This window comes from Scophthalmus maximus, chromosome 1, assembly GCF_022379125.1.
Source record: "Scophthalmus maximus strain ysfricsl-2021 chromosome 1, ASM2237912v1, whole genome shotgun sequence".
NCBI lineage: Eukaryota > Metazoa > Chordata > Actinopteri > Pleuronectiformes > Scophthalmidae > Scophthalmus > Scophthalmus maximus.
This window is the reverse complement of record NC_061515.1, coordinates 26299639-26316859: the sequence shown is the minus strand read 5'-3', so window position 1 is coordinate 26316859 and position 17221 is coordinate 26299639. Positions and strand designations below refer to the sequence as shown.

Sequence of the window (17221 nt, the reverse complement as noted above, 5' to 3'; positions counted from 1 at the left end):
AGGAGACAATGGTTCAGTTGTTCAGTTGAACTTCAGTCCTTAATGCATCCTCACTGAAAAGCCATGATGATGAACAATGGAGCCAGAAGACTCTCTGTCCCAGACAACACAGAACAGTAAAAAGGCAATTTAAAGCGAAGAGTCATTCTGCAGCAGTGACTATCAGACTCTCTGTGTGAGTATGAGTGTGTGTGATGGAGTCTGAGGAGGAGATGGAGCCTCTTGTGTCTTCCAGACAGACTCTCAGACACATGCTCCTACCGACTACACAGGCATTCTGAGGGGCTGTTGCACAAACCTTAAAAAAGAACAACTCTATATGTGATTACATGTGTTTTTCACTTTCTAGTAAACTGTACCATTAGGATCGCAGTATCACCGTCTGCAGCATCTTATCTTTTCTTCACTCCACTGTTACTACATGGCCTCACAGTCAGCCATTAACATACTCATATGTACCTGGATCATGTGTGTCCTGTGTGTGTGTGTGTGTATATATATATATATATATAAGCCAACTGGATTTTCATGGAAATGATGCTGACAGTGGTTTGACTCTAGTTTCTTGGGGTAAGCTTTGTATGTAAAAATATGGACCAGAGCACAGGACAATTACAAAATGATAGGATTTCTAGAAGGTATTTTCAAACTTTATCCCATATTTCACAATAGATATTTGAAGTTTTGTACTTGATCCCCAAGCTCTCCATTGCTCCCTCAACTGGAGCTTTTAAGATTGACCCCCAAAAGATAAAAACTATCTATTATGTTAAAGATGAAACTCATATAATAGATATACTATGTATTTACTGCTGATTGAATTATTATTAACAGGAGTTTGTTATAAGTCTACTTCCTACTTCAAAAAAGGCTTAATCTGCTGCTTGTCTGAATCCAGTTCCTCTTGGCTGCTTCCCTCTGCCCCTCCTGTCTCCTTACATTACATTCATTTAGCTGACGCTTTTGTCCGAAGCGACTTACAAACATTCAGTATACTGTATACAATAATAGTCAACAGATACAAAAATGTGTTGGCAAATGTGGGACAAGAAATGTCAGCACAGAAATGTCAAAGATCTGTTTGCGTTAATCTATAATGTCTTGTCCACTGCATAGTCTGTCCTCACTGAACACTGACAGTTTTTAATACATATATCGGTCTTTAACAACCAAACTTAACATTATATGTGTTTATGTTGAGGAATGAGTGTATATCTATCAATATCATGTTAAAAGAAGGATTAACATTTCACTTTCAATGGATATCTATCTCAACAATCCTAAATTTAACAATATAGCCATTTTACAAATTGGTGCATCATAAATTTACAGAAACCTTTATACCCACATCAGGACATTAAAAGCTAATTTGAAACTTTTAGGACGTCATTTTAATAATCACTTCATAAATGTTTTATAACATTTAAAATTGCAGTGAGCAATTATAAAGATGTCTTTTATCAACTTTTATATTCATATTAAAAAAGGCGTTAACCTAGAGGCAAACGACGGCTAAGAAATCCATCTATCCATCTCTGTTCTGACCTTGAAACGTAATGATTCATACAGTCTCTGCTCGCTGTGGCTCGAAAAAAACATTTGAAGTTTGTATGAAAACTACTTCACATTGCATGTGAATACTTTGTCAGAGTTGCTATTTATTTCACAGCAAACGCAATAGGCACAAAACGACTCAAATTGGCTTTTGTGAAAGGAGTGCTGCTGGTTTTTCTGCTCTTCCACATTGCATGAAAATACAGGCACAGCTGAGCTCCGAGCCACGCTTTGTGCAAACAATTTTTTTCATGGAACTTCATAAGTAATCATGCAGTCCGTACAACCAAGGCTATTGAACAATACCACCTCAAAGCTCCACAATCACTACAAAACACCCTGCTTTGCCATGAAAGTTGCTGCCAGTTAAAACAGAGCAGAGAGCTGCAGGGCAGGGGTGAAAATGATAACACACAGGACTGCTGAAGGACTGAAGATGAGAATGGAGAAGGTCAATGCTGGAACCTGCCAAATCTTCCGATCCCAAACCTCCAGTTACTGTTAATTATGGCCGTCATGCGATTTTGCACAATAATGAGTGACCTGCGAGTTATGTAGGGTGGTGCATTTTGGCCGTCACAAATATTGACCAATATGGTAAATGGACTGTTTTTCATGTCTTTTCTAGTCTTATCTGAAATGGAATATTTGATGGAGTGGATGCTGATTCAGGAAGACGGAAACCGTGGATGTCTTAAGCAGAAGCATTTATTATAATGGGCTAAATTTTGAGGAGACTTCCGATTCGCTATACAGATCAACAGGTTCACAGTGTTGCCTACCAAGATAACACTGATTGTTTCAGCTTGCCATAGATAAGATGACCTTGCTTGGTGCCTGAGAACCAAGAGACTCTCAGGGAGGATAGACAAAATTCCACGACATTTTCGACCAACCAAAGTACTTTGCAGTAAAACTCGCATTCATCCATTGACACACACACACATGCATACAGTGCTCCTATATACGGCACTTTTTACACATCATTCATACACTGCCGGCACAGCCACAGACCTATGGCAGAATGCTTTCATTATTATCATTATAAGCCTGAACTTGAACAACCAATGTCCTGTTTCCCTGCTTAATCAAACCAATTCTCTGACATCTCGCTGCTGATTTTATGCAAAGTGGTAATGTTACGACATTGCCATTTTATGTTCAGGGTACCATTATTATGCCTCCTAAAATAACAGTTATAATTTACAGAATCAGTTCAGGCTTTTGTCCAGGAGTGATTTATAATGAGGATAATAGCGGAGTAAGCTCCGATTCTATGACCATCAAAAGTGAGGAGAAATGCAAATGTCAGCTAGCGTGTTAAAACGACTCTCTGTCAATCATTTTTCACACAGTAAAGAACACATGCAGAATCAGACCAGAGACAGAAAGACTGTTCTGTGTGAGAAGGACAAGACGTCACTCATGATGCTTGCAGTGGTGTAGATGTAGGATTTAAAAAACTCTTCTACTATTCATATTATTTGATCATTAATCCTAATTCATAAAACTGTAATTCATATGGGTTAAGTTATTTGAGCTGCACAGTGGTATAGTCGTTAGCGCCGTCGCCTCACAGCTAGAAAGTTCTCAGTTCGGTACATCCTGGGCCGAACCAACCAGGGGCCTTTCTGTGTGGAGTTTGCATGTTGCATGTTCTCCCCGTGTCTATGTGGGTTTTCTCTTGGTACTCCGCCTTTCTCCCACAGTTCAAAAACATGCATATTGGGGTTATAGTAGGTGGATTGGAGACTCTAAATTGACCATAGGTGTGTATGTGCATGTGGATGGTTGTTTCTCTCTCTCTCTCTCTCTCTCTCTCTCTCTCTCTCTCTCTCTCTATATATATATATATATGGGAGCCGGGGGGGCAGCATAATTAAGTGTTGTGGTGTTAAATCTTCACTTTACTGAGGATCTGTAAAGTAAAATTTTGACCTTGGCAACAGAGGTCTGATGAGTAAAAACGACGATATCTCGTCATCTCAGGGGTCATGTGTGGACAAAGAAATTCTTAAGGTTGATGCTGTTTCCGTTTAAATCTAACTACTATTTTTGTATCTTTTACGGCTGTAATTGTAATTGTTTTGAAGTTCATTTCATCCTTGTGACCCCCTTTCCCCATGATGAATCACGACCCCCAGTGTGGGAACAACTGCTGTAGACAGTAAGATGACTTCAGTTACCAAAACAGTGAGTGGATCTGGAGTTCACATTATTCTGTCATTATACAGATAAACTAACAGAGGGATCGTACCAAATGGCAAAAGTGGGCAACATTTCATTATGAGGATTTTTAAAGCAACACCCAAAGCAGGGTATGTCTCCTGGCAAATATCTAGATTTTATTCATGCAAAGTTTATATTTGCTAACATGCTCAGCAAACTGCTGCTATTTGACCACTTAATCCATTATATGAGTTGAATGACTTCATATAATCTCAGTGTGTCTTTCAGTCCAGCAGAAAACTTGTATCAGTCAGCCAACATTGGGATGACTCTGTGAATGACTGGACATTTAGAGAACATTCACATTCTGCTGGCTCACACATCTCTATTCTCCCCCATGTCTGCTCTGCTCTCATCAAAGCTGCTGTCAACAAGCAGGATCTGGCTACCTTCCCAGAGCAGGACAGAGGGACTGAAGGGTGCTGACGGACGTGTCAGCACTGAACCAGCCATTATCTATATAGAAAAATCCTCTCACAACTTCATGAAACACTTCCTCAAACTCCTATTAGTTTAGATCTACTAAGCAGGCCTTTGGATTAATTCCTGCTAAAGCCCCACTGAGCTGTAACTTTGTGTCTCTTTTATGCGCTCAAATCCATGAATACACTTTTGGGGACACATACTGAGGATGTGCTGGATCTTTGCCAGGAGAAATCTTCAGTCCTAGCTTTTAACTTGCACGGCGTTCCACATTCGAATCTGTCTGCGGCTTTGAACATTTAAGGGGTTTTAAAAGTGCTGCCTGGATCCCCAAAGAGGATCAAACTAGTCTTTTACAAGTCAATCTGAAGAATGAAAAGATAAAAAAGACATTAATGCAGTGCAATAAGACAATAAAATAAACAAATATCAAAGTGTCCATGTCTCTGAAACCAGGTGAGTCAGGTGAGGGGTTGTGGGAGTAAAGTAGAGAGTATAGTTTGCTTACATTTGCTGACCATACCAGACCGACTAAAGGCCTTTACACACCAGGGGCATGACAAGCACAATTCAAAATACTATCTACATTTATAACAGCAGCAACAAGAACTTCTGACAGTTCCAACAGTTGTTTGAATTGTAAGATTGAAGAGATCTGTGCCTGCTCCTTCTTCAGTAAGACTGTCATAGCACCTGATCTCAAGCTGAGGACTGTACCTGACTCCTGAGCACGTGCTGAGAGCTACCCAGGATTCTGGATGTCCTCTTACATGGCCGTGGTAGAAGCAGTGATCCTGAAAGAGAAAAAACACTGACATCAATACTTGATAGTTCATGTGGAGGACACCTTTTAAAAAGGCCACGATAATAAAGTTAATGCTTCCAGCTATGACTCAACCGGATCAGCTTGATGGTGAAAATGTCCCTAATGCAAGTCACTTGCTCATTTTTCATGATAACAGCTGCTGATAACCTCACTGCCCACTGCAGCTGAACGAGGATGAGGCATCAATACAGATATGTAAAGCATGATGGTGTTAAAGGCATGAAGACCGGAGCGTCACTCAATTATCCTGATGAGGACTTGACATGAATTCATCAGAACTTCAACCAAAGGAAAAGGAATTTGAAGAACTATTATAAAAAGAAGGCAGGCTGCTTGGAGGTGTGATTGGACACGTGGAATCAAAGCTACAGTGAGTCACTGCTGGAGTTTCCCCACGTGCCCGATAAGCAATATCAGTATTTTAATGGGAAAGACCAAGACCAGCCATGACTAAACCATGAGCACATACCTAAAAGAGGAGCTACTTCTGTCACATTGACTTTTTGTGACGTCACAGGGGGGTTGCCACATATATAGGCCCCACAGAAGAATCAAAACACCACTAACTTCTTTTACCTCCAACAAGTCTATGACTTGGGGCCACTTACAGTGAAGTAGGGGCCACTTACAGTAATACAGAAAAGTGCTCAAAACAAACCCCAGACCTTGTCCAGTTGTTATCTACTACTCTGGATAAACAGATACAAAGTATGTCAACTTAAGTATGAATGGAAGAGCACTGCTGCATTTATTGGTTCATTAAAGTTAATTATGGGTATAATCCACTAATCTTCTTGGACATATTTGAGAATATAAAGGTTAGAGTCTTTTGTAAGAACGATGGAGGAATGTGCGTCATTGTATAATGAGAATGATGGCCAATGAGCATTGTTTACATTTTTCCAATACAGTACATGCATGCAACAGAAATTTTACTTTTGTGATTTATTTTCTAAAAGTTACCTAAGTGTGACAAAAGTGAGGTAAATACTAAACTTTGCTTTTTTTGTGTGGGTGTAATGTTACACTCTAAATGAACGATGATGTTTTCATGGGAAATATAAAAGCTGAGTAAACAAAAGACAAGAGATAGAAGTTATTTTTTTGAAACACTTAAGTAACCAGACAGAAAAACACCATTCGCTCTCCTCACTGCAATATTCCAACTTGATTTAAATGTAGAAAAAGAAAGAAAAAAAGACAAAATTAACACTTTAACCCGACCTTGTGAAAAGGTATCACACCTTTCATGAATTCCAAATGCAACTCTGCCCATGGGCAAAAAGGCTGCCTGTTAATGTTGAAAGGGGATTTATCACCAAGAGGTTTAAATGACGCCTGCAATTTGAATTTTTGACAATTCAAAAGTCTCTGTCAGCTCATCAGAGCGTGAAATGGACTCTTTCATTTGAACAGCAGCAGCGGGAGGAATGAGTGCTCTCTTTGATCCAACATACAAATCAACTGTCAGTGAGAACGCGCCTTGCCAGCTCCCACCAGCTAATCTGGTTACATGTACAGGATGGGATATGGATGCAGCCCAAGACACGGGCCTGTTAGGGATTGTTTCAGGTGTGTGGGGGATAACCTGCCATCTGTGAGGGCCTACTGTGCAGAAATTGATGCAGCCAGCCTAAATAGGTTGTCTCCACCCAGAGTCTGCATAGAAATGTAGCCAAGAGAAAATGAAATAGGAAACAGATGGATTAGAAGAGAACAAGACCCAGTGTCTTCAACCTCAGTGAGATAAACTCTTGCTGGAGAACGTTTGAGAAAGAAGCTACCTCTCAGTACTTCGAGCAGCCCTGGATTGCTGACATTTTTAGATAATATAAAGGGAAAGCATTCGTCAGTCTCGAAGAATCCACAGCAAAGGAAATCAATATGTATCTAAAGATGACATCCTCCCTTTGCCTCCTGAATTAAATTGACCATAACCTGGGAATATAACTTTAAGAGTGTGTGTAAGGAAGGACACCCCAGAAGAGCCCCTTCAGTGCTAATGTATGTTTGTATTCTGATGAAAGGAACAGAAATGTGCTCTGCTTCTGCCACAAGCACAGAGCAAACCCCTCGATTTATCCTCTGTAATCTGAACAAGGCAAGTGAGGTGAGACGGTCAGGCTCTATGAAGCTCCCTACAAGCAAAAGATCAACCCGAGTATGTTTGCATCATGCAAACTGATCACAAATTCGAGCAAACGTTGCAATGCAGGCACGCGTTTCATAAAACTGATCCTCCTTCTCACCGATGTCTCCGCATCCCTTCTCTCCCTGCATCGTCTCGAGCCCTTTGTTTCAATCGCATCCGAGCTTGGCCCATCGTGTATGCTTTTTGTGTGTCAGAGGCAAAAACAAACCATACCATGGTTGCAACCGATTTGTGGTGCAGCTACAGTACCTGACAGTTAGAGCAGAACTTGCCATTATTATTTGTGACTTATTTATTTCCCTGTATATCTGCATTACAACCTTTGATGCCTGTAACAAAATGCAGTCTAGGGGCTTATTTCTGATGTGGTCCAAACTAACCAACAGCCACACATACAAAGAGTCTGTGCTTAGATGTCCTCGGCTCTTTTTATCAAAATAAGATAGGCCACAAATGATTGAATGAGAATCCATGATTTCAGAGCTCTTTGAAGATTGTCAGACAATTATTCTATTGTGCTGCAGCAGAATAAAGAAATGCTTGCAGCCATTTACCAAACTCCTTAAATGAACGAGTACAAAGTTTGTTGAACAACCTTGTAGAGATAACTGTGAGCATTTAATTAAAATACGCCTTAAATTCACAAGTACAGTTGTTACTAGAGGCTGACTGATAAACTGTGGGCATCAGCACAAGGACAAACAGACTCAACAACAGTTTCTTTCCAAAAGCCATAACCACCCTGAACTCACACATGCACTGACTCCACAGCCTAACCTCCGGACTTCCCTCTATCCACCTACTGTGTAATTTTCAATATGTGCAATAACCCATACTGCATATAGGAATCCTATTTATTATTTTTTTTATAGCTATGTATATAGCGCAATGTGCTCCTTATCCCCCCCCCCCCCCCCCCCGTTTTTTATACTATTTATTACATTTGATATCTTATTTTTATATCTACATATATGTCTGCACTGAGTAGGGGCTGCTTTTAATCTCATTGTACATGTGTATAGTGACAATAAAAGGCATTCTGATTCTGATTCTGGGCTGATAAAAGCTGATTGCAGATAAAATTGCAATAAAGAACTGGCAAAGATACGTTTGTGGTCATAGAAGCACCTGTTGCACCAGCTGATCTTAAGTTTGAGTGTAGAGACCACACAAAACTAGTGCCCAGTCAGTGGTGATTCTCATTCATCATCGTTGTCCACAAGGGCGTTGAATCAGGAGCAACGGGTTTCTTGAAGATTATTCATCTTCATCCACAAGGCTTCTTCAGTTCTCCATTCTATAGAGGTAGCCCCGCTGCTGTGGTCCAAATCATAAAACAAAAAAAGAATGCTAAACATAATTGACGATAAATTGAATGAAATATTTTTGCACAAATGCTCCAGCAGCTAATAGCTTCTGTAAATCCAGATGTCTTGATTCTCTTATCTGAAGTCACTTCACCATCATCACTCCTCTGCCCTGTTACTGCTGTCTTCTCTATAAACATCGAGTCCATAAAGGTTTGTACTTTAGGTTTGTCCTGAAGCTTGTCTCACTGTGTTTGAGAATGTTACGACGGTGTGTCGTGTTGGCAGAGACTGACGTGAAACTGACATCAGTTTGTCTGAAGATTCACAAACAGAGACAACCCGGCCCTGACCTTTTTAATGAGGGAGTTAGTGAAAGCTGTTTCCACATTGTGAGTAGGAGTTCAGTGAGTAGGAGTAGGAGTTTAATTTGTGTAGGCAGCATGAGATGAAACCACAGCATTAGGCGATGGTGCAGCACAGAAGGAAGTTCTGCCTCCCCTCTCTCTCCTTTGCCTTTTTAACCATCCTGATAGAATATGACAAGTTCTGAACCTTTTACAAAAGCAGCTGACATTTATGCCTACATATACATTTAAAAACACATTGCTTCTTGCAAGTGCTACTAACAAGCAGTGGTAGCGGAAGTATTTAGATTTAGGTGAAAGCACTCATAATACAGAAAACAGTACCTGACAGTGTTTTATAATTAATATAGAAGTGTTATGGATTCTTATATAAAGTGTATTGACATGTATGTTACACTCCATTGTTTTCAGGGTTTTGCTAATGGAAACCTCTGGTCAGTGACACAGGACTGTACATCCCTTGCAATTACCTCCACCAAAGTGGTTATGTTTTCACCCCTGTCTGTTTGTCTATTCTGTTTGTTTGTCAGAACGATTAAAAAAAACTACTTGGTGGAAGGATGGGACATAGGCCAAGAAAGAACCCATTAAATGTTAGCGTGGATCCAGGACTTTTTTATATCACTTTCTTGAACATTGTGAGATGCATCATTGTTGAAAAAAATCTGGCAAATTTAGGGGACTGATATCTATGAGTGTGTGCAATTTGGTGTGGGTCGATTGCATTCAAGGGGACTGTAGGGCCGAAGGGGAGGTATGCGCTCTCCTGAGTGCCATATAGTGTTTCTAATATTTGTCTCTAAAAAAGTGTCTCATGGCCTGAGTTAAACTTTCTTTCTTTTCATAGAAAGTTGAAAGCAAGTGTTACTGACCGTGGGCGAGTTTGGCTGCCTTGCTGGCCAATCAGATGCAAGTGAAGGTAGGCACTTAGATTGACATGATGAGACACGAGGAGAAATAAATCTCATCTTCTGATTTTCTGTCACTTTTGTATCTAATGTTCCATAGATGGAAAGTGGAAAAAAACATTGAAAATGAAGAACTTCACACTCAGTAGTTATAGTTTCTGATCATGGTTTCATCAGACAATTGTGTTCGAGTTGAGTCTCTTTTCAAGCTTTTTCAGCCAAGTGTCAAGATCCAAAGTATTGAGTTCTTTCCCTTAGTCTAATCTAATCTAATCTTTGTGTGAGAAAAAAATGATTTAATCCATGAAAACCAGAGGTTAACATTCTAGGTGGACCAGAGGGTTGGTGTTGACCGTCCCTGAAGTAACTGATACATTATCATATTGTCAGGCTCACTAGCTGCTATACGATGCTAGTTTCATCAGTGCTATCAAAGAAACCTCCAAATAAATCAGACCTCAAGTGGACCACTGGACAGGCAGCACGGTAACACTGTGCATGCATGTTCACAAACAGAGCCTTAATCACCAACACTGACTAAAGCTAATTCTTAGCAAAATCGTACGTGACGTATTCAAAATAAACTAGCTGACACTACTGTTTTCTAAAGCAAGGGGAAGTGGTGCATCATGGGTGTCGTCTTGCACATTCCCTAAATCACTGCATCCGCCTGAGTGACCTCAAAATGAGAAACCGAGAGCAGCTCTGGAACTGAACTCAGCATTCATTTACGACTTCAGCTTCAATTTGGTGGGAAAAAGTTCCGAGTCACTTGACAAAGCAAACACATACACATTTGGTCAAAAACTCTGCTGAGGACAAACAGATGATTTGTTCCTGTGATGTAGCACTTAGCAGCTAAGTTGATCAAAGGGCCAGTCAGTGCGTTGAGCCACCTCTGATCATCAAAAACTCCTGACAACGTGAGACGTCTGCAAACATACGGATAATCTGGGTCTTTACAGAGTGATTCAAATTCAGGTCGTCGGAGACAAGCAGCAAACCGAATCCGTGCCATCGAACTTGTTTGACTGCAGGAGGACAGTCCTGTACTGTGAACCTTAAATAATTACATGTTACTGTACTGTAAGTGGATTTTGAGTGAGTGTAATGTTATAGCCATTGCATTATTATACAGGTTTCAACAAATTAAATCCCCACATTCTGTGAGAACACTGTGAGAGGAAGTGAAAATGAATGTAAAAATGCAAAGAAGCTGAACATGGTCGGCTCAATCTTCATTGCTTTGCTTCCAGATGTTTTTAACTCACCTGGATTTTTATCAGATTTTCCAAATTCGTGTTCAAGTTTTTAACATTAAAAATAAACTTGAATTTAAAGTTTCCATCTCCCTCTGGCATAAACTGTTTATGTATGTTCGCAGTTGAAGAGCAGCAGCCTCTCTCTGTTCACAACTGTAACACTCCTGCTGTTTAATGACATTCATCTGAATGTGACCTGCTGGCAATTCAAACTGAAATTCCCAATGTTCTGAATGACGGGGTTTGTTTATGAAAAATATATTAGGTATTCAGAATTTCTGTGACAGATTAAAAATAAACCCCAAACCCCAATGTAGGGTCGTGTGATGATTTCCAGAATTTATATTCAATTTAAAAACTATTTGAGATAGTGAATCTTAGTCATAATTGTTAAAAAGATAAAAAATAGTAAAGTTTAAAATAAAACCTTTAAAAAGTGTCAGTCATGTCATCACCCTTCAAATTGTCTTTCTCCCCACACAACTCCAGAGGCATCAGTTGCAGCAGGTCACAGGAAACATGCACATAGAGGATTTTTTGTGTGCACTACCTAAAATCAATATCCTTTGTGTGCTTCAACCACCTCAGGGGATAATGGTCTCAAGTCACCTTTCATTTTGGGTTTGAGGGTTGAAAAGTTTGGGAATAGTGGTGTATACCTTGAAAGCGGCCCATGACTAACTATGACCATTGACAGTTGATGGGAATTTTCATTGATTATCTCATTACAAGAGAGTTAATGCTGGTTCTGATAGAACGGTGTCAGAACACACCAGCCGATTTGAATTAAATACAAAACCTTTTCAGTATTTTGAAGTAGATGTCAAAGAAACAAAACCCCTCCTGCAAAGAGCAGCTGAAAAAAAAGGGTGAATAACAATACAAATACTCCACAGATTTGCGTACGGCTGGTATCATCCACATCCAGGAGGACCGGATCGGTCATGAAAAATAAGGGTGGATTGGGAAAATAGGAGAAAAAAAAATTAAAGAATAAAAGGGTGAATTGATTTTTGTTGAACTTGGTTATTGAATAAAGATTTTTATTTTTTATTTGTCAAACATTGCTGTTTTTCAAAATAATTGGCGTTATTCGTCTTGGGCTTTGACTCAAACAAAAATTTTAGTAAAAGGACAAGATTTGTAATGAACATTCAGTCACACTGGGAGGACATCCTCAGTTACGTTGTACACTTACTAAGCACTTTATTCCGCACACCTGCTTATTAATGCAATTATCCTGTCAGAGACTCTGTGACTTTGACTTGCGGCATGATTGTTGGTGCCAGACAGACGAGGTGATGAGATACAACTTCCAACACGCGTCAACCTGTTGCTTTGTACTCACAGTGTAATTGTGATTGGTCACAGTCACGGGCTGCCCATCATCTGTGTAGTAGGTCTCTGAGAAGTCGGGACTTAAAAGCTCCCTGGGAAAGACAAAGACATGAGAGGAGAAAAAGGTGGCTGGTGAGATAAGATTTGACTTTAATGATCCCTGTGGAATTCAGGTCTCAAGCAGCAGCAGGACAAAACAAAGACAATGACAGTCTCAGGCCATGATCACACAGAACACTTTCAGGATCCTTTTTATGGACAACTCAATTCATACACTGCTTTTACACTCCCAGAACTTTTATTTATCCACCTGGACCATCTTTTTTTTGTGACCAGTTGGGTGAATACACTGTAATATATGGGTTCTATGTCACAATATATTGCAAAGCTGAAAACATGGAGCGTGGAACGTGATATATTGCGTTTTTAAACAGGTTTGAGGGAAAATCCGAGTGACATGTTGCTGACATGGTTGTTGCATGTGGGGAATGTGTTTGGTGTAGAAGCAGAATGTGTCCTGATTGTAAGCAATGTGAACAGTATCTTGTTGATGCAATCTATGTTGACGCAGATGTGTCCGTGTTGTGAACTATCGAACATATGACACATCAGGCGGAAAGTTTCGTAGACAGTGGGTACAAAAGTACTGTACGCCCATATGCACTTTGATTCGTCTTTGTGTTGTGCAGTCAACCACATCTCGAACTAAACGTCTCCCGCTGAAACTGCTCATCGGCTTCCTTGACTCGTCTTTCTGCAAACCTCCTGAAATCTGAAAATTACTAACATTGGCTGAAAGCTCACAGCCACTCCCTACTGAGGATGGCCTCTCATTGTCAAAAACATTTGTCTCATGATGGTCACTAACTTTTGGTGCACTCCTTTTCTCCTAGGCACCTGTCATAGAATGATTTTTCCGTTTAGAAAACTAGAACAATTTGTTCAATGTTTTTATTCTGTTCTGGAGCAATTTAAACAGGGATGAATGGGGGTGAATTTGGAATGTTGGCTGGGTGAAATGACACAATCGAAATATTTGCTATAATGAATTTGTATTCATTCTTTTAACTATAGTGTTGTTCAAGTCGGGTGGACGGCCGTTCTAGACTTCCCCAGAACGTCCAGATGGCCAGTCTGCCCCTGCTAACAGTAGACCAGGGCCTTTCATGTGTCTTCTCCATGTACTTCAGATTCATTCCAATACTAAGAAATGCACCTTAGGTTAAATGGACACACAAAATTGCCCCCAAAAAATGAGTGAATGTGAGTGTGAATGATTGTTTGTCTTTGCATGTTTGCCCTACGATGTGCAGGCGACCTGTCCATGAAGCACCCCGCCCAATGTCAGCTGGGATTGGCTCCAGCCCCCATTCGACCCTCAAAAGATGAGCTGTATACATCATGGACGGATGGGTGAATATTTGTTCAGAATACATTTTGTAGAATTAAATTCAATCATAATCTAATCAGAGCAGAAGATGACTGTATTCGATTTGGTTGTATATTCAATCATGTTGCCTGCCTCTTTAGTCAATACCCACTCTACATATTTTAGCGGAGAGTTCTTGTTTCAAGCAGGAGAGTGGGAGTTTATGAGGCAATAAGAGCCTCATGTAAATATGCTCTTGTTTATATCATGGGATATGTAGGATTCAGCATTTTAGAGGCTTGCCCCAAATCAGGAACTAAAAGCTAGAATATTTTGGATTTTGCAATATGAAATTGTGGGAATAGTTTTAGACCATAAGTGTCTAATATCAAGTATTAGACACTTATTACAGAAACTTGCTGTCTGAAACCACACAGGATCTTGGCTGTTGTTTGAATCTATGAATCTTGAAAGACATAAACAAAAGAAATACAAATATGAGTAGGACTGTTTTGCCTCAAATGCTTTGTGGACATTTAATTCAACAGATGGATTACATGAATGAGAAAATCAACAACCACACGCAATCTCCATAAAAATGTCAGCCACTCCTTTGTCATTACCATGCAGGCTCAGAGTACTGACGGCAAATGCCTGTGATGTGCGAGACCTTGTTCTCGCACTGCACTTGCCTACTGAGTCCCCGCTTTGAAGAAAGTGTAAGTCAGACAAAGCTTCAAAAAATATTCATAGCTACTTCCTTTGCTTGCTGACGTCCCCCGTATAATTTTCAGACATTGCCAAGCTTGATTGCAAAAATATGAATCTCCACCCAAATTAAATGTTGGATCAGCAGGACCAGAGACTTTCATGTTGATGGAGCTGGGCGTTGATAGCAAAAAGAGGCAGAGGGAGAATAATATATTCAAATGCCTTCATTGCGATTGTATCAAATTTGAACTATCTGTTAGTTACTGATCTCATGCAAATTCTTATCTTGTGCAGCGGAACTTGTCTTTACCCACACTTTTGTTCCTTCTCAGCTCAGAAAGGGCTTGCACTGCGCTGCCAAAGATAAAGAAAAGAGATGATTGTTTGTCTTCTACTAAAGGTCACCGTACAACAGAAATGCATTGGCTCCATTTTAGCCTGCAGGAGAAAACGGTGACATTTGTCATGTCTGGGAATGAAGGAGTTGCCTGTCAAATGCCAAGACGTCCCTGGACAAGTGCTTCAGTGTTACAGATGTAGGGATCAGTAGCTTGAGGACGCCTGGTCTCAGTCAGCCTCTGTGTGTGGCTGAATTACTGACCAGGCAGCAGAAACATACTGGCAGCAGATCCCTGAGCACAGATGGAAAAATGGAAGACGGACTTGAAAAGACCAGCCGAATCTCCATTTGGTCCCAGGGGCCCTATTGTATTATTCATTGAGGAGGATCGTAATGGAACATAATCCAGCTTTTTCACCCCTTTTACTCAAGACAATTTGCTCTGCTATATAAAAATACTGTCTTACGTGGCAGCCCTTTAAAATTAATTTGATTGAAGCGGGCCCACAGAAAGTAGTGTGTGAAATTCAACTAGATCTTATTAGGGGTAGTATTTACACACATACCATTTTCATCAAAGGCAGAATGAAGAGCGCGCTGATTGCTTTCCGTGGCAAGCCACTGTCTTTCAAGCTGTCAGCATGGTGGGGAAATAAAGATCACAGTCAAATATCTCCTCCTGCTTAATTCAAAACCTGGCAAAGAGTGAGATTAGCGCCTCTGCAAAAACCTTGAATCTTAGCAAGCACTGGGTAAAGTGTGCGCCCACAGTGATTACCTGGTTATATGACGAATGACCTTTGTGCTGAAGCACAACGACACAGCTCTGCTCAGTGTGTCCACGTCTGCAACTCAGGCAATCAAGCTTGATTGAAGCTGCCAGGTTAGGTTCAGGCTAGTTGTCAACAGGGTAGCAGGGGCTAAGGTGCTGGAGTAAAGTGTTCAGAAGATAACTATGTCCATAAATACATTTTAAACATTCAAAATTGTTCATATTTCAATACTAGCACGCAAAGGATTGTGATTCAGGTAAAGTTAAATAGGAAATTTGAGCTCAGCTTCTGTTCGTGTACACAGCTGATCGACAAAGACTTCACTGGGGTTGATTGAGGGTACGCACTGGATGGAAAATGGAAAATGGAAAACACAAAAGTCAGATATACTGATCCAACGACATGGCAGGGATATCAGAAGTCTTGCCTCTGGCATGCTCGGAACATTGCCCCTTTTATGGGAACATGTTTGGGAAAACCTGGGTTGACTTACCAACCAGATAACCACGGCTGTGTGACTTAGGGAAGCCTGATAATGTAAAGAAATCCTGGATTTGTTGAACTTGCTGCATAGCACAGGCCTATGGGCTTTGATTAAAATCTGTTGACTGCTTTTTATTGCCCATTTGGATCTATTTCTAATAATGTCACTGTCTGACCATTCAATGATCTCAGTAATTACTTTAAGTAAGAGCTTCGAATGAAATCTCATTGTGATTGGTTGAACTCACCAAAGGTACAAAACAAAGCACAATGTGTAAGAATCCACTTCCCATTAATATTAAGTTGTTCACTTGCTTTAATACCAGAGGACCAGACCAAGAGTGTGACTGCTGTCTGACCATTCAGCCTGCCTCACACAAGCTGACTTTCAATGTGTAGTCACATGTGCACAATAGCATAACTCCAGCTGATGCACTTTTCTCTCTCTCACCAAGTTGAATAAAGAATGCATTTTATTCTTTTATCTATTATTCAACTGTCAAACGATGCCTCACTCTTAAATCAGTTGTCGACAGAGGTCTCAGCGCTGTTAGACAACTTCTTTGTTGGAAGCATATTGAGGCTTCAATCAGTATAAAAGAGGGATGATACCACTGCGGTACTCTGATGGGTTGTTTCAGTTTGAGGAATAAATGGTACATGAAAGCCTCAGTACTAGGAGACTTCCTTGTGCTTTTTGTGTGTCGTTAGAGGAGTTTATATACTGTGACCAGGACATCAGTGCCTTGATGAATCAGGTCAGGTGTATGGTGTTCATTTAGTCTCAAAACATGCCCACACAAAAAACCAAAAGAGTACATGTAATACGAGCTCAGAGAACAGTATTGTAGAGGGAGCAGTTCTGCTCATGCTTATGATGTTAAAAGTATAATTTCTGCACAAGTTATATTATAAGGGGTTTTTCGTATTCAATATCAAGCTTTTGTGACTAGATTTTAAAGGAAAGATTTTATATCGGAGTGAAGTACACTTTGAGATTGCTTTTAGCAATGAAAAGTGCTCTATAAATAAAATGTATTATTATTATTATTATTATTATTAATATCATTATTATAAGTGCCGAGTTTACCACATGTCTGGTTACTAGCTTAATTGTTGGAACTATGAGAAAACTCAACACTATAACACGCTAACTAAACGTGCTTGATGATTTTTCT

The 17221-nt window shown here is 40.1% G+C and overlaps 1 protein-coding gene across 2 annotated transcripts in view; it reads right to left on the bottom strand.

Moving 5' to 3' along the window:
- Positions 1 to 17221, bottom strand: part of adam19a (ADAM metallopeptidase domain 19a) — a 160170-nt gene that overhangs the window by 51845 nt on the left and 91104 nt on the right. The window contains exons 1-3 of one of the 2 annotated variants that reach the window (XM_035637084.2): positions 15354 to 15411; positions 12378 to 12459; positions 4924 to 5000 (exon numbers count right to left, since the gene is read on the bottom strand). Coding sequence is in view for 1 of the 2 variants with exons in the window: in XM_035637076.2 (XP_035492969.2) it covers positions 4924 to 5000; positions 12378 to 12459 (159 nt within the window). In the remaining variant the exon portion in view is untranslated. Of the gene's footprint in view, positions 1 to 4923; positions 5001 to 12377; positions 12460 to 15353; positions 15412 to 17221 lie in introns of those variants that run through there. The other variant, XM_035637076.2, reaches the window with a different exon arrangement.